At 34.5% G+C, this 24302-nt stretch overlaps 3 protein-coding genes across 4 annotated transcripts; 2 read left to right on the forward strand and 1 right to left on the reverse strand.

Moving 5' to 3' along the window:
• On the forward strand, positions 1-1238 carry ND-PDSW (NADH dehydrogenase (ubiquinone) PDSW subunit). The gene is made up of 4 exons (XM_085198780.1): positions 1-176; positions 252-387; positions 507-646; positions 1054-1238. Exons 1-4 carry the CDS (start codon positions 80-82, stop codon positions 1158-1160), a joined length of 480 nt encoding a protein of 159 aa, XP_085054906.1. The 5' UTR covers positions 1-79; the 3' UTR covers positions 1161-1238.
• A 697-nt stretch (positions 1239-1935) lies between these two features.
• Marf1 (meiosis regulator and mRNA stability factor 1-like protein) lies at positions 1936-18116 on the reverse strand. Of its 2 annotated transcripts, none has more exons than XM_085198777.1 (17): positions 17731-18116; positions 17444-17601; positions 17214-17357; positions 16886-17046; positions 16583-16700; positions 15034-15218; positions 11214-11361; positions 10403-10556; positions 9794-9963; positions 8910-9493; positions 8263-8432; positions 8002-8137; positions 7698-7803; positions 6583-7612; positions 6211-6374; positions 5667-5766; positions 1936-4892 (listed from the first exon to the last, which is right to left on the reverse strand). In XM_085198777.1, exons 1-17 carry the CDS (start codon positions 17864-17866, stop codon positions 4855-4857), a joined length of 3702 nt encoding a protein of 1233 aa, XP_085054903.1. In that variant the 5' UTR covers positions 17867-18116; the 3' UTR covers positions 1936-4854. The 2 variants fall into 2 exon arrangements, with proteins under 2 accessions (XP_085054903.1, XP_085054901.1); XM_085198775.1 differs by having other exon boundaries at positions 10403-10559.
• A 363-nt stretch (positions 18117-18479) lies between these two features.
• Positions 18480-23995, forward strand: Rpn5 (regulatory particle non-ATPase 5). Its single transcript, XM_085198778.1, has 9 exons — positions 18480-18622; positions 18703-18770; positions 18851-18967; positions 19076-19188; positions 19258-19636; positions 20562-20785; positions 21456-21612; positions 21947-22110; positions 23749-23995. The coding sequence occupies exons 2-9, from the start codon at positions 18711-18713 to the stop codon at positions 23885-23887; spliced, it is 1353 nt and encodes a 450-aa protein (XP_085054904.1). The 5' UTR covers positions 18480-18622; positions 18703-18710; the 3' UTR covers positions 23888-23995.
• The last annotated feature ends 307 nt before the right edge of the window (positions 23996-24302 follow it).

A 24302-nucleotide genomic window follows, 5' to 3' on the forward strand; every position in this document is an offset into this window, starting at 1 on the left:
TTACTATAGCTGAAAGAAATGTCAAATTTCCATTATTGAATGTCCTTTTTGGTAGGGCATCTGTAAGATTCTTATTAAAATGGTAAAAGGAGAGAGTCCCCCCGACGATAATGTATTTAGAGCGTTCATCAACGCCGTATATAACACTATAGACGCCCCAGTGACATGGTTCCGAGGTATTCCGCTTCAACTAAATATTTTTTTTCTTGTTATGTAAGTTTGTTGCTAATATAATGATTGTTGTGCTGCAGAGAGTGTTGTGGAACCTAACCAGAAGAAGTACCCTTGGTATCACAGGCAATTCCGCCGTGTTCCTACCATCGACCAATGCCATACCGATGATGTCGTCTGCGATTTCGAAGCCAACGCGCAGTTTAAGCGCGATAGGTTATTTTTTTCTTTATATACATATATGTAGAACTTGTTCATTATAATTTCAGCTTATTGTACTTCAATATATACAAAAGATATTCAAATTAAACTTAACACTATTTTTTCTCTTTTAGGGCTGTTGATTCTGAGATCTTAAGTATTCTTCGTATGCGGTTTGAAGATTGTATGATGTATGAGACACCAGATCATTTGACTACTTGCAAACCTCTATGGGAAAGATATAAAGCAGCTGAAGAAGCCTGGTTTATTAAATGTAAGCTTTAATTTTTTTTATCTCTTAAAAGAAGATTATTGCTCTCACAAGCTCATTATGATAGTGTTTATTTATGCTGTTACCATACTATGATGTCTTTATCTATAATTTTTTAAAAATGTTTAATTTTTCCACTCCGGAGAATTATTATATTTAAGATAATTTTGCCTCCCTGTATTTTCACCATGAAACTACAATTAAACTTTACAAATTTAAATAGAAAGAAAATTTAAAAAATGTGTTAAATCTAGACAACTAAAAAGCTGCAAAAGAAGTGAATTATAGAAATGATTACTTTTATAATTCATTAATAAATTAATAAATCTCAGGTTTTTACTTTTAAGATTTCAACAATATTAACAAGCAATCAACCAAAATTAACCATTTTCCTTATTTTTATCTAATAGATGGTGATCTAGGAGCATATGCAGATGCTAGAAAAGCCTACATGAAACAAAAACATCGTATGATTTGGGAAAGACGTCACGGACCCCTTTCTGAACAAACCAAATGAGTGTTTTAAACCATGTTAATATATAAGTAGATACAATATGTTTATCTTGCAATAAAGGTTATAGTGCAAACTGTTTCATTTATTGTTTTATACAAAATAATGATAAGTGAATGTTATTCTACCTTTTTGGGTTACTTACCCATAGCCTATTAGTAAGGCTCTGTTCTCCTGTTGGGCAGTTGAAATGTTCACATTCTGTTACAACTATAACAACAAGTACTAAAAAACAGAATAAATTGATTATTTAAGGTGCTCCCAAATGAGACATGATTTTTTGCACAAATACAACTTGTACTTTATCAAATTTTAATTCTAGGAGACAATATTAATAACAAATTTAATTAATAACCTGCCTTTGGCTGCATAAATTTCTTGTAATGATATAGCCAAATTTTACAAAATCTTTACATAAATTATATATCTATGATATTCGGAGGCTGTATAGTTTCAGTAGTGTATTGTAAGTTTGTTCAGTAGTTTTTGTGTTTGTATTAAATAAACTACAAATATAAGTTTGTTATGAATTTTTCTATGAAATGCATAACATTTTTCACTTTTCATATTGTAAGTTCTCACTTTTGCCAAATTTATAGGGTCACGGGAAGTACCCTGAATTTCATAAATGGCTTGTAGTTTAAATGGCTGTATCTTTTGATTGCATTGGCTTAGAAGTTTGATTTTTTTCACAGCTCCAAGGTATAGTTGACCTTGACAGACACCAAAGTGATCGGTTTTTTGTCCTTTCAAGGTACAGAATCCTAATAAAATACATATATCAAAAAATAACATTTATTTTCCAACACTACATTCATTTCATGCAAGTATAATTTCCGTACAATCATAGATTCACTAGTTGGAACTATAACGAGAAATTAAGGATCACAGAACGACGAAGACGCAGATAAAAACAAACGTCTCCACTTACTGTACTTGAAAATCTTAAAAACTATCTTACGCTTATAAATTTAAAACTTTATAATTGGTCATAAAAGTAAAAACAACATTGGCTTAAAAGTACTTAACTTATCCGCTACAGTCTTTAGAAATTCAATTCACAGATGTTTTGCGCATATAGAATCGAACTTCATTTAAATAATATTTTTTTTTATATATTGTCACAAAGATAAAATCACTTAAATAGAATTTGCAGCAGAATAATATATTATATTTATTGGACAGGTATATTTGTGTTGATTTGAAACATTTCAAATGCAGACTGGCAGTGTTTATAAATAAATACATAAAAACAATACAATTATTTTTAGAAAAACTATAACATTTTCTGAACGTAATGGAATTCAAACCTGCGCCACTTGGTAATCGTCTTAGCGCTCTGACCACCAAGCCATACGTGCAGTCATCAAAACGCATAAACGCTTAATAGGAGGCGTAAGCAAATTCCGTTGCGTTCTCGTTATACATTTTCTAAAAATATTTTTTGTCTTCCCATATTGTTTAGTAACACTTTAAAAATGTTAAAAAAATACAATTATTGCATTAAATCATATACAATTTACATAGACATCTAATGCAAGGGCCTGCTCACATATCTAGGTAATAATCGATAGCGGTAAATAATTAACATAATATAATATAATAATTATAATATTATCGGAGTTCCACATCAATATCAATACACTATAATTCGATTTATTATCAACTTCGTAAATAAATGTGCTTATTGATTATTATTATTGTACCAATCAATAAGATATGTATATGTACATATTATACATAAAAATATATTTTTTTTTCGATTTCACATAAAATTTGTGTGTTTGATTTTATTTATACGCTCGAGTGTTTCATGTCTAATTTTTAAATAATAATGGGTTCAGTCTCAAAAGTACCTTACAACAGTTCGAAATATATTAAAAATGTAAATTGATCTCAAGAAAAATTATTAAATTTATGATTTTATAGTTTGAAATTAATTAAATTACTAAATATTTTAATTACATTGTATGTTACATGTAAACCAATGTTACTTTAATAGGCCTTATTGCCTCCACATTTATTATCTAAAGATATTTTTTACCAACATTTTTTTAAAATTTAATACAAAAAAAATAATTTTTTTTGGCTACTCTAAATACTTATTGTATGGACACATTCACGTTCACTATATAGAATATTAAAAAGTGGACATTTTGAAATTGAACTAATTAGATATTCTACAGTACGCCTAATTAGACATTCTACAGTACGCCTAATTAGACATTAGAGACAAACACACAGTTAGCACGACATTTTGAACTTTTAATGTAACATGTTTATTGGTACTAAAATATCACATATATTTAGATAGTTAAATAAATGATTGCACATTTACTTACACCAACGCCTCATGTAACTCTTAATACATAACGGTTTTTTATTTAAATATTATTTGACCTTAGCGATAAGTCACAGTATTAAATAATTACATTTATATAATAATAATAATACTAATTAAAATAATGACGGCAGTCGTTCGAAACAAATTTTTGGACTGGCCGCGAAATTAAAAAAAAAATACAAATCTCTTATAAAAAATATATGCTAAATTTATTAATGTGGAACTAGGAAATGAAGGAGAAAATTTACAAAACAACATCATTGCACTTCAGGCACAAGCATATCCTATAAAAAGCAATATATTTATAAAAAACATTTGAACATCTATAATTGACTCTTACATTGTGAGTTACAGTTGTAGTAAGAATATCTACATTTATATTAATATTTCCAATGGTTAAAGGTAAAACCTACCAAGAATAGATTAGAAATTAAGGATTACTGTCGGGACTCAGGCCGATCTCTAATTTGAACTATGGAGGCACCGACATTAAAAACAAAAAGAAATTTACATACAGATAATTAATAAATGTCTTAAAATAATAAATTCGACAAATCTAAGTGAATTTATACTAAGTCATATGAAGCCAAATTAACGTGTACTTGAACAATCATTGGAGATCAAATTATCAGTGGATAAAATTCTAAAAAAAAATAACATTTTAACTATTATTATGTTAGAATGGCAGCGTTCGAAAAATGTTAAAAGTGCAGTAAAATTAAATGTTCTTATCAGACCCCATCTTTATATGATATGTAATGCGAGTCCTGATGATTTCAAAATCAATATTATTGTATACAAAAAAAAGTCTCGCGAATTCCAATTTAAAAAAAAAAACAGTTTATTCCATTTACAAGTGTGTGTGTGTGTGTGTAAAACAGACAAAAATATAAAGCCCATTAACAAACTAGTGAGACAGATTCTCAAATTTAAAAAAAAAAGAGGTTGTTTAAAATTTAGGAAAATATTATCATACATTTTAGGCAACCCCATAAGCGTAAATCAGATAAACAATGTATTAAAAAAAATTACACACACACACACACACAGCCAGACACACACCCACGTAAAAAAAATCGCATACAAATCATAAATATGTGCACAGAACATTTATCGAACGCCCAAGACTTAAATTTAATAAAACACACAAAAATATACGCCATCTAAAACATTATTGTTATTGACATCACAATTATTAGGACACTTTCATTAGTCTGGATGACAAAATTCGTTGCGGCTTCGTGTTTCACTATTTTGTTTTTTTTTTTAAATTTCTCCATGTTTATTTTTTTTTAATGTATACACCATGCATAGCTCGTACTGTTTGTTTGGAATGCTTGATAGGTGGGATATGCTTTAGGCGGCATCGAACTGGGCCGCCAATCGTGTACGGCCTGGAATATTGTATTGAATTTTTTTTTAGCTTCACGCATATTCCGCATACAGCAGAGTAGGCTGAGAGAACTAGTGTTAAGACACTCCGTTCCCCATTTTCCTGACATTGCATTGCGGAACTCCACGCCGCGCTTTTTCTCCACACCAGAGCAAAGAAATGAAAATATTATTTATTTCATATCCACGAGTGGGGATCGAACCCACAATCAATAGCATTTACACATACTTGTGCCATTCGCCACGACTAGCCTCGACTGTTTTCTTAATAAGAGACCATTAATTACGTCACACGTTAGGAGGTAAGGAAGTAGACGAAATATAATGTTGTCGCAAGGGGTGGGGAAGGATAAGGAGATTCATGGTATAATATTTCAAATTAATTTGGAATCAATTTAAATTAAAAAAGCAGTTTAATTTAATTTGAAATCACAAGAGGGAGGGGAAGTCTCACTAAGTGACCAGATGTGACAAGGACGATGAAAAAGAAAAATCATGAAATTCTTGCGACGTAATTTGTGGTAAGCCCCTGAAAGGTTTAAAATAAACTTTAAGGTCTACACTGCGCAGGTCTTCTAAAACGGTTGTGGGTTCGATTCGCACTATGATGAGACTAAGCGCAGATAATTTCTGCTGATTATCACACGATCGTACGACAAGCGGAGAATTAAGTGACTTAACTGCCTGCCCTGCTATGAGAAAAAAGCATAAAACTATTAACTATCCTTCTTTATATAATTACATATAATAGATACATTTTCATTGACATAACTTACGTCTATTGTCTTGGCTGAGCAGAGCGGTGGGCGCCGGCAGAGCGCTGGCAGGCGGCGAGCACCAAATATTCGTTTTAGGCGATTCGAATACGCGCGAACCCTTCAAATATTTTAAGAAATATTTTAAAGTTTCTACATTCAAGTACAGAAATCAACATTATTGTTTTCTTCAGATTGAAATTTATATTTAATCAGAAATCAATAAGATATATAAAAACGGAACGAAAATTCGTGACATTTGTAATTTTAATATAAAGGAAATAGTTGGAAGCTTCAAATTGATATTAATTTCAAGAATAAAATTATGTTTTATACATTACTAATGTGAGTTCGATATTCACTCGAGGGAAAAAAAAACATTTACTTGCTATGGTATACAAAGTAAGGTTTTGAGTTGCGCTACTTAAAATGAACTGTAAAACAGAGTGTTCGACACTATGTTCCCTCTGTCTACCATGCTATATGTGGGAAAAATAAAAAGATATAACTCATGTCGCTTAGTGATCAAGGCACTTAAATGACTCCCAAGAGTTGCCTCCCATACCTTCTGCCCAGGCGGCGTGTCGTGCACGGAGTAGTCCTCGACAGCGCACCGCAGCGCGTCGCGGCACGGCGGCGGCGACACGCCCTCGCGCAGCCGCCACTGCACGCCCTCCTCCGCGAACACCACGCCGTGCTGCTGGAGGAACCTCTCCGCGCCTTCCACACCTGATTCAAAATTACATTATAATATTTTACTTTATTTAAAGATGACAAGTAAAGCTTATAAATCTATTAATATTATTTAAATTTAATAAAAGTAGAATAAAGTAGTATATTTTCATTTCTTCGCTCTGGTATTAAAGCAAAGCGCGGCGTTGAGTTCCGCCGCTTCCGAAGCTGTTTTTTTATATGTAATAAAATAAGAAACACAAACCCAATTCATCAAGAGGAAACGACTGCCCGTACCGCTTCATAAACTCAAGGAATATCTCCACAGCGGAGAGGGGGCAGTCGACCTCGCGGTCAGCCAGTATTTGCGCGATGCGCCACACCGCGCGCCACTCCGCCGTCAGGTTGACGCGCCGGTCGGCCGACACGAGCACGCCGGCGGCTTCCAGTGTCGGCAAGTCGGGCTCCACGCCAACGAGCGCGCGGAATGCCGACACGAAGTACTCCTCAGTGGAGCCGCGCGCCACGCTGCGGTCGGCCGACAGCACCGCGCAGGCCGACAGCGCGGCGCAGGCCCAGCGCGCCGCACCCTCCCCGTGCACCACCCCCCGCTCTACGCAGCCGCCCGCCGCAAACACAAGCGCCTGTAGCGACTGCACATCGAGCACGTCAGGCAAAGGTGCTGCGCCAAACTGCCGCGCGTATACCGACGAGAAGGCCGACAGAGGCACGGGCGCGATGCTCTTCAGTCTCTGCGCCATTATAGCTTGAGCCGCCCGTAGCGATAGACGTACGCTGCGCTCACCCGAGGTCTCGCAGTATACGGTGACCGCGTCGGGTATCAGCTCAAACAGCTCCACCAGCTTGACGCAGCCGTATTGCGCCACGCGAAGTTGTTTGCCAAAATGGGCGTGGTAGGCGGGAACGAATCTAAAAAATTCCATTCGCAAATTGGGTGTATAGCAGAGCAGTTCCACGGCTTGAACGGCGAATTGGACGGTGCGGGTTCGCTCCTCGGGGGTGGGAGGCTCACGTGGTAGCGATATGGTCTCGTCGAGATTTATGATTACGCTTTGTGGCGACACTCGATCCATTAACTCCTCGAGGGTGCACACTCCATAGTCTACAGTGGAGAAAGCTCGACCGATTACATCTTCATATAAATCAGGAATTTCACGTAGGGAAATTGTGCGACCGGGTTGAGCTTTCAATATTTTTAGAAGATCTGTAGTCCAGCGTTTTCCTTGTGCTGCTGCTGATATAGTTATCATACGATATGATCCAGAACCCAAGACCTGAAAAATAAGTAAATTTAGATAATATTCTGAAAAAAGGAAGAAGAAATTTATGTCTTATAAGTAGCATAGTATATAATCTAACCACGATTATGTTGCCCAGTGCCACCAGAAGGTCAGGCAACTTGGTAAATCCATAATCAGCAACACGACATTGACGACCAAAATGATGATGAAAAGCTGGTATAAGTCTGCAAAGAATATTAAGTATAAAAAAATTATGTTTCTTTTCTCTATACATAAATATACCTAACTCCAAAAATCATATAAATATTTTAAAATTATACAAATTATAGTCAACACTTAGGATAGTAATGGTCAAATTAGTAAAATATGAATGGTTCAATCATTAAATAACAATATTTATATACATAAAACAAAATACTAACTTGCTAAACGGTATGGTGCAGCGCGGGGTAGTCCGCAGCAGATCGATGAGCTCCCTCTCGAACAGCGCCAGCATGGGCTCCAGGGCGGGCGCGGTGCGGGGCCTATCGCGGTCACCGCTTGAATGAGACGTTTCACCTGTTGAAATGAATAAATAATATTAATGGTATGTTCCTAATAAAGCTTGTCTGCAATGGAAGACACATGCGAAAATCTATTTTTGAGGACATTTATCAGTAAAACAGCACAATAACTATACTAACTATGAAAACTATGCGACGGCGACTCCGCTCTGGTCCTCCAGGTGACGTGCCGCGAGGGGCTGTCACGCACCTCCAGGGACGGGATGGAGCGCAGCAGCAGCTCCAGCGCCACCCCGCGCCTTCTGTCCACCGTCATCGGAGGGAACATCGCCTCGTAGCATTCAATGAAGCTGTTAGGAAATATTTATAAACTATGATTCATTTGTATGGTTAAATCCATCGGGGCGAAGTGGCGCGATGGTTTTTGATCCAATTCTCATTTTGGGGGAATAAATTATTTTCATACCCCTAAGATAGTAGTAAGACGAAGCACGGAGTTGGGTTGTGCCACTCAACATAGTGCAAAGACTCAACACAAATTCTTTGGATTTGAATATAAACAATCATCATGTTTTCTAATAAATAATTCGAATTCAAAAATGGTAAAATTTGTACAGATCTTTATTTTCGTAACGTGGACACCCACTAAGAAGTATTATAGAATTTGAAATTTAGACTTAAAAATATTTCGTTAATTAGAATTCATCCCTTAAACTGAATATAAGTTCATAAATATATAAAAAAATATTCGTATGGTTTAAGCGGGCGAAGCAATTGAATCTGCTAGTTTAGTTTAAAATAAAAAAGCACACACGAACACTACTCACCTCAACAACGGCAAAATCCCACCATGACTCTCCAACAGCAACTGAGTATTCTTGGCCAACACTGATATCTTCATATAGACCGGACGCAGTATCCTACTTCCGTCTTCGTGGCCAGTGTTCATAACGGCATGCAAGTGACACTTCCAGGGCGCTTCCTTGGACTCCGAATTCGATATCGGCGTGTGGTCCACCAACTGGACCACTCTCCCAAAACCCTCATGTATAACAACAGTATCTTTAACTTTAGCTACATCCGACGTAGTTAAAGCACAGCAATGCCGACTAGCATAAGCATCTCTCAATCTCAAAAGCGGTAGCATATAGTTCTTCTGGTCCAGCAGTATAGCTCGCAGACGTATCCTGAGGACGTCTAGATTGAGGGCGGGGGAGGGGCGGCCCAGGGACAGCTCCAGGCGGCGGGTGGCCCATTGTATGTCGAGGCGGCGCTTGTGCACGCGCGCTATGGCGAGGCGCGCGTCCCACTCGGAGCGGAGCACCAGCGTGGCGAGGGGGCCGTCGTTGGTGGACCATACGGACACGCGCACCACTGGCACGTACTGGTTGAACAGCTTTGTGAGCATCTCCTGCGCATGTATTACGGTTTTATTGTTGATTCGATAGGTACATAATGAAAAATAATTTCTTAATTGGCCAAAACTTTTAGATGATTTGAAATTTATTTTTGTGTAGGATAATCCATTTATCGAGGAACGCTAAAGATTGAAGCCAGTCGTGGCGATTTCCACTGGAGGAAATGAAATATTTGTTAAAATTTATATATTTATTTGTTTGCCCCGACGACAAAGCACTCAAAGCGTTTCATACACAACGCTCAATTATTTCCATCTCCCAACTCAGATGTAAGTAAGACCTAATCAAGTGACCTGCAAGATGGCAGGATGGTAGGGCGGCAGGTTCGACACGGTGAGCTCGGTGCATTCGGGCTCGCCCTCGCTGTGCTCGCTGAAGGACGCGGACGAGTTCCAGGGCGAGGGCGCGCGGCGGTCGTCGCCGCTGTTGCTGGACGAGCACCCTGACCCGTCCAGGTTGGAGCCTTTTGCAAAAAAGATCATGAAAAATCATTAAATTTCATTAATTTATGATTTTTCTTGGTATTCGAATAAATTACATGAAAAATTATGTAATTTATTCGAATACCGGCTCAAAAGGTAAGTCTGTTGCAAAAAAATCTATGAAATATTAGTCAATAAATTATATTTATAGGTAACAAATTATAGAAAACAGTAGGAAAAAAGTACTTAAAAATACTATGAGTATATAATATGAGGAGAAAAATATACATCGTGCAATATTCCTTATGATTTTTAAGATTACAAATTCTTGAGCTTTTAAATAATATTTAACTCATGTTAAAAACTATTTAACTAGAATGGACCACTTTTAAAACAATGCCAATAATATCATACCTACTTAACATAACATCCGCAAATAATAGGGTAGCCAAAAAAACAAAGAAAATCATGTATTCTCACCGTGCGTCCCCCTAATTTTCCTAGGCGGGCGATTTATTGGCGCGGGTGGCGGACAGAAGTCCAGAGGCGGGGGCGTGGGCGCCGGCAGCTGCTGCAGCGCGAGCGCCCACTCGCTGGGCATACTTTGCCTCCTGTCCACTTGAACTACGGGTGCCTGCTATAAAAGTGTTCATTTTGTTTTTGTTTCACGCTGTATCCCGTATATAGCAGGATGACAGAAGAAACCTAGTATTAAGACACTCCGTTCTCACTTTCCGCCGATTGTTTATGTTCTAGGCTAGGTACTCGGTAGAATTCAACGGCGCGCTTTGCAGTTGTAAACAGGGCGAGGAAATGGAAATATGACATCATTCAATTCCCGAGTGGGAATCGAACCCACAATGATGAACCCAATATGAGGGCCTCGAATATTAAAATTAATATATATTAATTGAACGGTGCCAGGTTTTAAAACCGCGTCCTTTTGGTAGCAGGTATGAGAGATTTAGGAAAGAATTGAATAAGAAATTTAAAAAAATATATAAAATTTCTTTTGGGGTTCTAAAGATAATTTTAATCCAGGTCAACACATAATAGCTATGTACTGAATCGTGAACTGTAAAAAAATAAAAATACAAAAATATCAAACAAATACAATGCATTTTAAATTAATTAATCACTATAGCTGCCTTACAATACAATAAATATTTAATAGTAAATAGTTATATCTCAAAAATAACTAGTAAATAAAAAATATTCAAAATGAAAAATATATTAACATCATTAAAATTTATAAAAAAATATATAATAATCTACATAAATTACCCCTTACCGGCTGTACAAACTCTTGCGCCCTGGTCTGTCCGGGCGCGGTGCTGTAGCCCTCGTCGCTGGAGTACGTCGGCTGTAAGGCGTTGCGAGCGTATCTAGTGCTTATCTTACGTCCGAACACATCTTCACCGTCCATACGTTTCAAAGCTCTGAAACAATTTGGAATAAATATTTTAAAATAATCTATATAAAATACAAAAAAATACAGTCGAATTGATAACCTCCTTTTCTTACAAGAAGTCGGTTAAAAAGTCATATTGTGCATTCTATGATGCCGTCGTAGCGCAGGGGCACAAAGGTGTGTACTTGACTGTAACGCAACGGATGTAGGATCACCACCGAATTAGTAATTAATATTTTCATTTTCTACGCTTTGGCACAAAGGCAACAGCCCGGCGTCGAGTTGCGCTACTTAACACGCAATGCCCCGAAAAAAATCGACGGAAAATAAATATCGTTACGACGGAAAGTAGGGATACGCAGTGTCTTAACACTAGGCTCCTATTCAAATTTTGAGAAAAATTTATGATTATATTACAACAGTAATGCTGATTATAAAATATTTCTATCTGTCTACTAACATCATGATGTACTATGTAATAATAGACTCTCTATATGTATAAATCTGTATATGTTCCAAATATTTCCAACATTTAAAAAAAAACAATATATTAGGTACAGATAGATTAGATTAGATTTTATGAAAATAATAATATATACAACATTTTATTTAATTGTATTCAACGCATCACACACCCAATACAGTTTAAAATTTAAAAATCAAAATTAATTATTACAATCAAAACCACTCGTGGTAAAGAAAATCGGACCACGGCAATATAATTTAGATCTAGAAAAAAAAAAAGTAGGGTAGTCAAAGACAATAACGAAACTACCGTACAAAAAAAAACGTACGTGGCACCCATTATCTTTACGTTACTTTTGTAAAAATGTAAAGCAAGAAAATTTTCTAAACTAACGGATTAAACCAGAGCTTGTTTACGGTTCAATTAACACTAAAGAGACTTCAGCCAATGTCCATTGAGCCGTAAATATCAAATTCGTTGGAGCAAAATGGACGAAAAAATAATCCTTCACTCCGATGGTCTACTTTAATCAGCTTGTAATATTAAAACTAAAATGGCGTGAAAAAAGTAAACTATAAACGTAATACTGACAAACTGTTATATTTAAACAACTATATAATATAAAAAACATTTGCAAAAAAAAACAAGGTCAAACGTATTAAGTGATGATTTTAACAAAAATATAGCAACGTAATAGTAACAATGAAAATTTGCTGTAAGTTTTATCCTTTTCCATTATATATAATCAACACTTCATAAAAAATATTTAATTTCAATTCTTTTAACATAATGTATCGCAATACAAATTTAAATATGAGCATATACGATGTATATATTTTTACTAAATTACAATATAATTAAGGAAAAACTCACCCGCTACAAATCATTTTCTATTTATATCAGGATGCCTTCATTAATTGGTGCTTTCGTTTCACAATAAATACATAAGAGTTATAAAAAATATAATTTACTTGTGTTGTATAAAAAATTAATTTAAATATATATATATTGCAACTGTTCCTGTTTGTGCCCGGCGATGTAATGGCCGATCTTAATTGAGTCATTCACGTAAACAAAATTGAACCATATGAGGGTAAGTATAAAATTTAAGCCTAACGGAATATAATGCTGCTTCCACACGTATATAATAGACAAAATTATCAGGGAATAAAATAAATGTGATATGAATAGAATGATTCTCGGGATTCGGTGTCCATTTAGATTTTACAGAACTCATTGTAAAGATATAATTCGTTGATTTATGAATATTGGATTTTCTTTATTATTTTGTGTTTATATGGGGGGGGGGGGGGTTATATACTGGGATCATAAGACGGAATATTTGCCAATTCTATTATTGTCTGAGGTAGTAAATGTCAGAGTCCACGGTTATTAATACTATTACTGCAAATTAAAAAAATAAGAGGATTCAACGATATTTATTTTTTCATTTTGAAAATATAGCGTCTTGTTAACGCTATGGACTTAAGGCGAATAATTAAGACGAATCCATTAACGTAATCGGAGTCCACCAATTCGTTTGGTCATTCCACCGCCACATAAAATCACACATATGTTGATAAACACATTACCCTCCTTTACGTCTCGCAGTCGAGTAAAAATTGGTTATGGCATAACATAATATTCATTTAGTTCTGTTGGGTTCTGGTTATAATAATATGTGACATAATATTATGGCATTTTACTAAAGTATTTAGATTTAGAAAAGTAGTCATTTAAACGTGTGGACGCTGCTTAATCTTAGAATCATTGAATATCAAACTACCCTCTAATATTTATACAATCAATTGACCCGAGTTCATTGACCTCAGTGTTCTAGATGCCACAAATGAGAAACTATATGCCACGTCTTAAAATATTCTTTGAAATAATATACCTATAAAATCATAAAACATATAAATTCTTTAATTTTAATTTTCCTCAATAAGTGCATATTTGTATTGTGTAGGTTTTAGAATTTAATATTCTAATATATATGACATATAAGATCCTATAAAGATCGAAGTATCGAAATAATAAAGGAAATGTCACTATAACTAAGGGGACGCAATTCATATTTAAAACTAAAAAAAAATGTTACAACTTTAGCTTTTTAAGTTCAAAATCAGTATATCAATGAGCGTTTTTCATAATGTCTTAGTTTTTTTTTCCTATTATTGTTTCTATAATTATTCCGATATATTTTTAGATTTAGATTGTATAGGCCGTTGTGACGTGCAATCAAACAACAAACTCAGAGCAATATTTTTTTCTATTCCTCGCTGTTATATCGAGGCAAACCGCGGCGTTGAGTTCTGCCACTCAACAAGTAATGTCTATAAAATTCGTCAGAAAATGGGGGGATAGAGTGTATTCATACTATATTTGCAGGTTCCGTCTGCCGACCCTCCTATGTGCGACAAAAGCGTGATACTGCTTTATTTATGTATAAAAACCTAGCCTGTTGAACATAATTATGTTTGTTAAAACATATTTTCTTATAAATTTACTATGAAATAAAGGTTATTATATTTAAGTATACCAAATGTATGTGTGTCAAAAGATTCCGAATGGCGTTGTCCTCCTTTACGATTTTCATACTTTCACTTTTACTGCAGCGTAGCGGTGGACGGCGGTATTATTAAATTATCTAATACCAACGTATAAGAAAACAAAAAGGTTCTTCCATTCTTTATTTTTAAAACTTATGCAACATTATATGTACATATTTGAACTCATGGTAGGCAGTGGGAAACTGGGAACCCAGTGTTAAGTCACTACGTTCACATTACGAAATTTCCGTTCCGTTTCGTTTATGCACATTCCGCCGAATTATGGCGGAACACAACGCCGCTTTGCCTCGTTACCGGGGCAAGGAAAGGACATGTCTCATTTCATGGAGTGAGAATTGAACCCACAACTATGTGTGCCACAACAAGCCTGAATGTACTATTATGTTTTTAAAAACTAAAATGAAACCGCAGTCGGGTCGCTAGTATGTAATAAACAAACTGAAATTATATGTATAATATCATACAAGAAAACCATAAACATTCGTATCTCTCGGTTGGGTTGACTTAGAAACTTAACACAGAGGAGAAATTACGTGGATATTGATACTTGATACCTTCACGCGACCTTGAGAAAAATGGCCTGGACAGACGGGCAGACAGACAACAATACTTTATGGGTTGTTATTTTTGCGTTATGGAACATTAAAAATAAAAAACCTACCTCGAAGCATGATCAGGCGTAGGAAATCTCAGCATTGCCGTGGAAGCAGTCACACGAAGGACCTTCCCTCCACAGTTATCTGCGAGTCTCCGAAGCCTCCGAGACACTCTCTCTGGCGGCTGATCCATCGGTAGATTCACTACTTCCATTTCACATATAGGTTCTTCTTCTTCTGTTTGACTTACCTTTAGAAAATTATTTTATTTTACTTTATACACACATATTAATGTCTTCTAATGTATACTTGTGGATGTTAATAATAATGAAGTATATAATTGTGTATATATGAATTATTGTAGGGATAACCTTGCCAATACCCTAATCAAGCTGTGTAAACAGATGAAACCTGGGAACACACTACATTAGGAGTGTTAGGACACTCCATTTCCATTTCCCATTTTCTCCCAAATTCTAGAGGCATTGCATGGTAAGTGGAAGAACTCAATGCTGCTTTGCCTCATAACAAGAGGGAAAAAATATAATCAAATTAAATTAAATGATATACATTTAAGAATTCCTTACATTTTAATAACATTTATAATCAATAATGTAAAGCATCATCGTCATTATTGTAATTGTGAGTAACCCTCCAATTAAATATGAAATAATAATAATTAAATTAATTATCAAAATGCAACTGCATTCTACAAATAAGTATATAAGTATACCTATAAGAATATCTCATGACCACAGGAGCAGGATGTAAACACAATATTAAGTATCACAGCTGGTACAACAGGTGCTGTGTAACATATGCACACTACAGTTCACTCAATCAATGTCTTACATACAAATTGATAAATCTTAGGCCCATATTTATAAACCGTTCTCAAATCTGAGATGCATCTTGAGATGCCATTGTCATTCATAAATTATATATCTATGTATGAATTTTAAACATTTCCAAAAATAATTTTTCATTCTGTGCCTTTTAAGTAACAATGAAATTTAACAAAAAAAAAAAGCATAATTAACAATGTTTATAACATAAAACTCAACAATAGTTTTTTATAGTTTAATTTTGTTTTCTTTTTTAACTTAGATTTATTTACCAAATATATCAAGAAGCTTAGTTAAGTATAAATTAAAAAAAAAAATGGCATCATTTCTTATCACTACATTACTAGTATTTCTCAATTTTTACTAATAGCCTTGTATAAAGATTAAACATGAAATATTACAAAATAACTATGCAAATAATCATAAATAAATGTTTTATAATGACTTGATTACATTTAATGGTATGTATGTTTGTTATTGACACTTAACTTTTTAAACAATTGCTTTAAAAACAATATTGATATACCAAAAAAATGCTTTAAAAGAAAAATGAATGTATTATAAATAAAATTGGCCAAATACTTTTAGAAAATATATAAAAATTTTAATGTAGTCTAACTCCAACTAATGCCTCTAAGAAAATGGATAAATTGATGCTTTTCAAGGTGTGGATTTAAGTTTTGCTTCATTAAAATTTCTATACCTTATCTAAAAATGTTTTTCTATATTTTGAAAATGTAAAAAATTGGTCAATCCTCTTGGAGGTTACCTTGGGGTTCCTTGGAAGATGTGCAGTCAGTTCATTATAACAATAATGCGAGGAGGCACAGGCTATTAAGGCAGATGAGGTATTCTGTTTATGCACCAATATCACTTCCATATTTTTCCTAATTGAATTGAAATATTTGAAATAAAAACTTTTTTTTCCATTTCTCAAAAAATTTCGACACTACAATTGGCTTACAAAAAAAAAGCAGTGATCTTAGAAGCATAAATAACATGTATTGTGAAAGATGAAATAATATAAAGTTAAATTGATATGAGTCTACGGCAAAAGAATTCATAAACATACCTATGTCTAAAATCACTTAGATCAGCTGCAAAATTAATATCTCCTGAGATCAATAATAAGGCTGCAGGGGCTGTATGCAATTCCCCAAATCTTCTCATACATTGCCTTAGTTTCTCGTCCGCTGCATTCTTTTGGGTTCCACAAACATGAATTAAACTAACCTAGTAATAATAATAAGTTGGTTAATATATAAGTAATTTTTTAAACTAAAAATATATATATATATCATTTTTTAATTGCAATAAAAACATTAATTACATTATTGTATGTAGTATTATTTATGTAGATGAAATTAGCTTGTGTGTTATATCTGTTATTATGCACTTACTTGAGCATCATTAAGTTCTTGCAGTCTATGTGCAGATTCCTTTCTCACATCACATACCACAACAAAATCAGCTTCTCTTCTACCTGTAAGAAACTTAGCTCTAATGGCTGCAACCACATCTATTGCAGAACATCCTCTCGGTACCTGACAATAAATCATAAAATATTACTATGGATCCTTATTGATATTGTTGTTATTTTTCTTATAGCCATTGTTTATTCAAATCTAACCTGACAATTCTCAATGTCCCAAAAAATTCCAACTGGTACTGAAACTGATGTGCGCTGTTTTTGATGACGGAAACGTGATCGCACCCTCGTCCTCTCTACAGGAACTCCATCATCTCTTATACTACCACTCATTTCATCAGACGACTCATCTTCAACATCTAATAATAATTTTTTTGTCATCAACTTATAATTGATATACTGAGAGTTTATGAATAAAGATGTTGTTATTTTAACTTGTCAGAAATAAGAACACTTAATACATATGTTTATTGCATAATAACACAGACCTGTGATCCATAAACGAGGGGGCATTGGTATTTTCATTGCTGAATTTGGACCACTAGCAATAAAACCTTGAGCTGAATGACTTCTTTTCGCTTTGAAGGTTTTCACATTATTATCAGCACTTGATATTGTATGCATCGCACTCTTTAATATCCAACACCACTATAATAAAATATATTCTGCATAGATGTGAACAAAAGCCACAGTCAAAATCAGGCCACTTTTGCCTTGAATAACAATATGAACAATAAGCACAGAAGAAATAATAATACTTAATACACTACATGGGTTGCTTAAATCTTATGGATTTGCGTCTAATAAAATTATATACAAAATGTAAAAACAAATTTACACTTCGCTACGCCATTTCCACTATCCCACCACAGACTAAAACATTACGATTTACAAAACAAAGGGTCAATCAACTATAACATTTACTTTTTTATCTATGATTCGTTCGACAATCGCTAAAGATAAAAGATTTTAACAATTAAGCAATTAAAATAGTGTAATTAACGGGTTCGTATAGAAATATTTAAAATAATTTTTATTATTAAAATATAAAAGCTGTGTTGTCAAGATTGTGCCTTAAAACTGAAGTGTAATGTATCTTGAGAGAATTCACTTATATAATATAATTAGGTACGCTATTTTTTGTAATTTATTATTTCTAGATTTTTTTAGAACTCTTTTCTGTTTGCTCATTACCAATATAATAATATTTTATCTGTCTAAAACAATTTCACTTCACTTGATGACTTGACAGTTGCCATTGCCAATGCTGTAAATTGTCAATTACAGTGATCTTGCATTTACACCAATTACACATTTTTTAATTTGTGAATTGTTTATACCGTACTTACACATAAATAGCGATAACGGAATATTAAAAACGTAAATACAATATTTAATTCATTCAAACATTTGATCTTTATCTTTTTTATTATTGAGTTGAATTATTATTGTATTTTCAGACAGCAAGATGACCACAAACGGTGATATAGGAAGTTTGGATGCGAGCGGCAAAATTATTAAAATGGAGGTAAGTTTTAAATTATATATACTGCTACACAATTTTATGAAATACTATACTACATATTCATAAATACACTTCTTTGTCAGGTGGACTACAGTGCTACTTGTGATGAGAAGATCCCATTGTGGAAGTCATGGGCGGCTAGTGGTAAAGTTCAAGAAGCGATCGACCAGTTATTAGCTTTAGAAAAACAAACTAGAACTGTAAGTTATTATGTTATACATATAACAGTAATTGCTGTTATTTTAAATCATTTAAAACATTACCCTAATAATCTTAAGATTTACTCAAATTTATTCATATATATTTAGGGTGCAGATATGGCTTCAACAGCTAGGATCCTTGTAACTATTGTTCAAATATGCTATGAGGCAAAAAATTGGACAGCCCTCAATGACCATATTGTTCTCCTTTCTAAGAGAAGGTAAGCTAACTCTAAATCGATCACAAATTGTATTTATTACATTGTTACAATGCATGTCTTTATTTGTAGATCGCAACTCAAGCAAGCCGTAGTAAAAATGGTGCAAGAGTGCTGTACCTACATTGATAAAACTCCTGATAAAGAAACTAAAATAAAACTTATTGAAACATTAAGATCTATTACTGAAGGAAAGATTTATGTTGAAGTGGAAAGAGCAAGACTCACTCACATTCTTGCCAAGATACGAGAACAAGAAGATAATGTATCTGAAGCTGCAAAAATTATCCAAGAGTTGCAAGTTGAAACCTATGGGTCAATGGATAAAAGAGAAAAGGTTGAACTTATTTTGGAACAAATGAGACTTTGTCTAGCCATTAAAGATTATATCAGAACTCAAATTATATCCAAGAAAATAAATACTAAATTCTTTGATGAAGATGATACACAAGTAAGTAACTACTATTTTAAGGTTTGTAGGATTTTTTTTATTCAAACTTTGTATTTTCATGAATATTTTTGGAAAATTCAAAAAATGCTAAGTTTTACTTTTGGATCTGCATAAGTTTCAAATTAAAAAATATTTAAAAATTCTTCTGTTAATTTCAGATAATAGTAATTACAGTTATTTTATTTTTGAGAATATATTTATTCCTGGATTCAGTAGAAAATGGGAAATGGAGTATCTTAATATTAGGTTCCCTAGGAATACAGTGTAAATATATGTATTTTTAAAAAATCAGCTTCACGCTGTATCCCTTACACAGCAGGGGAGGAGGAATCTAGTGTTAAGACACTCCATTCCACACTACCACTGAATTCTGGGGGCATTCTGTGTTGAGTGGCGGAACTCAATGCTGCACTTTACCTCAACATGAGGAACAAAGAAATGGAAATATAAATTTAAATAAATATATTCATTTCCTTGAGTGGGAGGGAACGAAATCCACAAACAGTCATGTTTACCATCACACTTTGTGTCTCTGCACAACAGCTGGCCTTATATCTATAATTAAATTAGTAAAATCACACAGTTTTTACATTTTAATAACAATTGGATGTTATTTTTTTCTAGTAAGAAAAGTTTTTTTCTCATCATTCTCCTTACTAAGGCTGTTGGGTTAGCCAGACAAAATCTTATTTAGACCCAGTCATTCTCAAAATAATTTGAAACTTTTATTTTGAGTTAGGCTATAATTATGGTTTGTTTTTATTTAAGATACACAATAGTATATGTAGATTCAATTATGATAACATCCTTGGTACAAATTTCATAATATTTATTTTAAATAATTATTATCTAGAAACATATATACTGTTACACATTAATACATAATAAAAACATACTTTTGTTAACAAAACAACAATTTTTTCAGGAATTAAAAGAAAAATTTTACAGATTAATGATAGCAGTAGACCAACACAACGGCCAGTATCTATCTGTCTGCCGTCACTTTAGAGCTCTAGGTCAGCTTGGAGGAGCTGATGCCCTCGTCGGCAGTGTAGTCTTCCTCATCCTGGCACCATATGATAATGAACAGGCAGACCTCACCCACAGACTGAATGAAGATAAAGATTTGGATAAATTGCCGGAATACAAGTAAGGTTTTATTTAGAAAATAATTTGATAAATGACTACAATAGTGTACAGCTTTTTTTTCTTTATCTTCACAAATGTATTGTATGTGAAGTTTTTTTTTTAACATAATAGATGTACTTAAAAAAAATGTTATATTGTTATTGTTAAAGGAGAAAAGCAATTACATGGAAATTACATGTACAATCATATTACATGGAAGAGTATCAATACTTTCTTAAGTCTTTACTTTCCAATAGAATTTCTGATATTATGTGCTGAATGGAGATTGAATCTACAACCATTGCATTTTGTAGCTTGATACTATGATATATCTATGCTTCTGACAATAAATATTTAATTACTTCATCAACACTTCTCATGAGAGAAATGATATAGCAGATAGCTTTATTTTTTTTAGGTTCATGCTGTATCCTGCGCACAGTAGGGTAGGCTGACGGAACCCAATTTTAAGACACTCCATTCCCAATGTTTCGTCGAATCCTGGCATTGTGTGTCGAGAGGTGGAACTTAACGCCTTGTTTGGTCTCGATACCAGAACGAAAAAATAGAAATATTTCATTTCCTCGAGTCGAACCCAAAATCTGTTGTTTACAGTCACATTTTGTGCTGGTTTAAATATAATAAATTGTAGCTTGTGTTATATGCATAAACATTATTCTGACTTTTACAGGCAACTATTAGGTTTATTCATCACCCCTGAGATCATAAGATGGAGTACCCTATGTTCTACATATGAGAAGATGTTGAAGCAAACTCCATACTTTAATGCATCTGATGAAAAAGGGCAGGAACGCTGGAATGATCTCAAAAACAGAGTTGTAGAACATGTAAGAGTATATTTAACTTATTAAAATGTTATTTTACAGAAAGTAAAGATAAATCTCAACTTGCAATGCCTCAGGATACAGTGTGAAGCCAAAAAAAGATGTATGTAAAGATGTAGATGTATGTGAATTTGATAATACACTTGTGTTCTGGCGTTTCTTTTTTATTTACAATTACATACAATAAACTTACATACTTTAAATTCCATAAAACATTGCAATAATACACTTGAAACACACTTCACGTAAGTGCATGATTACGTAGCGCTAGAACAGGATCAATTTGTAGGGTGTCGCAGGAATCGTATATGTATTTTTATTTTCCTTATTATTCCAGAACATTCGAATCATGTCGATGTACTACACTCGCATCACTCTACAGCGTATGAGCGAGTTGCTCGGCCTTACCGTGACGGAGACGGAGGACGCTCTCAGCCAGCTCGTGGTGGGCGGCGTGGTGAAGGCCAAGATCGACCGGCCGGCGGGAGTTGTGCATTTCAGGTAAATTGTAAAGTCTGTGGTATAGTGAGCTGTGAATGCGACGGTTGTGGGTTCTGTTCTTTTTTTTTTTTTATATGGAATAGGCTTGCGTTTGACCACATCAAGTCTGGTGAGCGTTGATGCGGTGTACGGTGGTGCACGCTTGCCTAGAAGATACCTATTCATCCTTTCTTTGAAAACCCCCACATTGTATGTCACAAGAAATACAGATGCCGGCAGTGAGTTCCAATCTCTCGCAGTGCGGATAACGTATGTAGCCTCAAAGCGTTTCGTTCGGTAGGAATTTCTAACGTGTATGGATGGCGTAAAGCTGTATTTCTGGAAGTTCTGAGGTAAAAAGGGGCTGGGGGAACCAAGCTATGTAAATCATGGGCACACTCTCCGAAGTGTATCCATTAAAACACAGACAGAGATGCAACCCTACGCCGGTGGCTAAGGCTCTGCAGTTGAGTTTCAACAAGGGTCCCGTCATTGATTAGCATTCTGGTTCGTCTCTCAACTGACTCTAAGGTCTGTAATTGGTACTTGGCAGAACCATCCCATAAATGAGAGCAGTACTCCATACATGGTCTAACTTGTGCTTTATACAGTGTGAGAAGATGTTGAGGTGTAAAGTACTGTCTCACCTTGGAGAGGACGCCAAGTTTCTTAGCAGCCAACTGAGCTCTGGACTCAATGTAAGATCCAAAGTTAAGAGTCGATGAAAGAGTAATGCCAAGAAGTTCAAGGTGGTCGCTTAACGGGACCGATACATCTCGAAACGAGGGGGATAATTCCAATGGCCTTTTTTTCGCGGTGAACAGACACGCCTGGGTCTTAGTGGCATTAAATCTGACCAAATTAGCATCTCCCCAATCGGAGACTGCTTTGAGGTTCAAATTAAGGCGCTCAACCATAGTATCCCTATGCGATTGTATTTCAGGCCCACTTGCAGTTGCTTTAGCCATATAGCGCTCTACAACAGTGCTGTCATCTGCGTACCCAAGAATTCCAGGAATGAGTAAATCATTTATATGGAGCAGGAATAGAGTTGCAGAGAGCACTGACCCTTGAGGAACACCGGCATTTACATCCATTATATCAGACGAGTAGCCATCCACGACTACACGTATTGGTCGGTCCCTCAAGAAGTCCGATAGCCAAGAACACAAGTCATCGGGCAAGCCATATGCTGGTAACTTTCCTAAGAGGCTATCATGCCAAACCCTGTCGAAGGCCTTTGAGATGTCAAGAGAAACGGCCATTGCCTCACCATACCTCAATTTTCAATGGCCTCACTCCAGTTCTGGTTCTTGGTAAGCTTTGGCAAGACAAAGCTTCTAGTTCTACAGCTTATTTTAAGATATGTCCTGTTGGAATCTTATGGGTGCATTTTATAGGGTTAAATACCAGGAGAAAGAGTAATAAATAAAGAAATATTTTTTAAGTACAAAAATAGAGGGCGAGGCCAGTCGTGGCGCAGGGGCACAAATCGTGACTGCAAGCGCGACTGGTTGTGGGTTCAATCCCCACTCGAGGAAACGAAATAAATATTAAAATTTATATTTCTGTTTCTTCGCATATATTACATAGTATAGCATCAGTCAGCTTATAGTGTTTAATAATTATTATTTATATTCAAATGTAAATATTTCACAGACTAAACATGGACGCTTCGGACCGACTCAATGAATGGTCTAGCAACTTGAACACTTTGATGCAGCTCGTCAACAAAACGACACATCTCATTAACAAAGAGGAGTGTGTCCACAAACACTTGTTAGCCACAGCCGAATGAAATTGAAATTTAATATGATTTTAAAAATTCAAAATTGTATTGTAATGGATTCTACAGTTCGTTTGTAATATCCTTATATATAATAATAATTAAAATGATAAGATCTTTTTTTTTGTTTTTTTTTTTATTAATTTAATTCTTCAATTCATAGGTATTTAAGTTAGATACGAAACGGAAGACTCAAAAGAAACCAAAATCTAATTTAAATTTAATTTATTAATTATAAAGTAATTGCAATTAAAACTTATTAACTAAAGTTTTAACTTATTAACTTAAGGTATTAATTAAAACTTATTAACATTAGGAGCAGTTATGTATATAACATTTTATGTGGTAAGTTTAACCAGAAATACATGCTTCAGTAACAATTAATATTTCTATATTAAGATTATGTATTTTAAGATTTCGTCCCTAA

The sequence above is a fragment of the Heliconius melpomene genome, chromosome 15 (genome assembly GCF_056956725.1).
Source record: "Heliconius melpomene rosina isolate 202511_hmr_F chromosome 15, ASM5695672v1, whole genome shotgun sequence".
In the NCBI taxonomy this organism is placed as follows: domain Eukaryota; kingdom Metazoa; phylum Arthropoda; class Insecta; order Lepidoptera; family Nymphalidae; genus Heliconius; species Heliconius melpomene.

What these genes read in the sequence shown, in the direction of transcription:
- Rpn5 (XM_085198778.1), top strand. Translation starts at nt 18,711, where the DNA reads ATGACCACAAACGGTGATATAGGAAGTTTGGATGCGAGCGGCAAAATT. An exon ending in GCAAAATTATTAAAATGGAG is followed by an intron (nt 18,771 to 18,850) that starts GTAAGTTTTAAA and finishes CTTCTTTGTCAG; the next exon opens with GTGGACTACAGTGCTACTTG. An exon ending in GTTCTCCTTTCTAAGAGAAG is followed by an intron (nt 19,189 to 19,257) that starts GTAAGCTAACTC and finishes CTTTATTTGTAG; the next exon opens with ATCGCAACTCAAGCAAGCCG.
- Marf1 (XM_085198775.1), bottom strand. Translation starts at nt 17,866, where the DNA reads ATGCATACAATATCAAGTGCTGATAATAATGTGAAAACCTTCAAAGCG. An exon ending in ATCTTCCAAGGAACCCCAAG is followed by an intron (nt 15,219 to 16,582) that starts GTAACCTCCAAG and finishes AATTTTCTAAAG; the next exon opens with GTAAGTCAAACAGAAGAAGA. An exon ending in GCTCAGCCAAGACAATAGAC is followed by an intron (nt 4,893 to 5,666) that starts GTAAGTTATGTC and finishes ACAATATTCCAG; the next exon opens with GCCGTACACGATTGGCGGCC.
- ND-PDSW (XM_085198780.1), top strand. Translation starts at nt 80, where the DNA reads ATGGTAAAAGGAGAGAGTCCCCCCGACGATAATGTATTTAGAGCGTTC. An exon ending in CCCAGTGACATGGTTCCGAG is followed by an intron (nt 177 to 251) that starts GTATTCCGCTTC and finishes GTTGTGCTGCAG; the next exon opens with AGAGTGTTGTGGAACCTAAC. An exon ending in GCGCAGTTTAAGCGCGATAG is followed by an intron (nt 388 to 506) that starts GTTATTTTTTTC and finishes TTTCTCTTTTAG; the next exon opens with GGCTGTTGATTCTGAGATCT.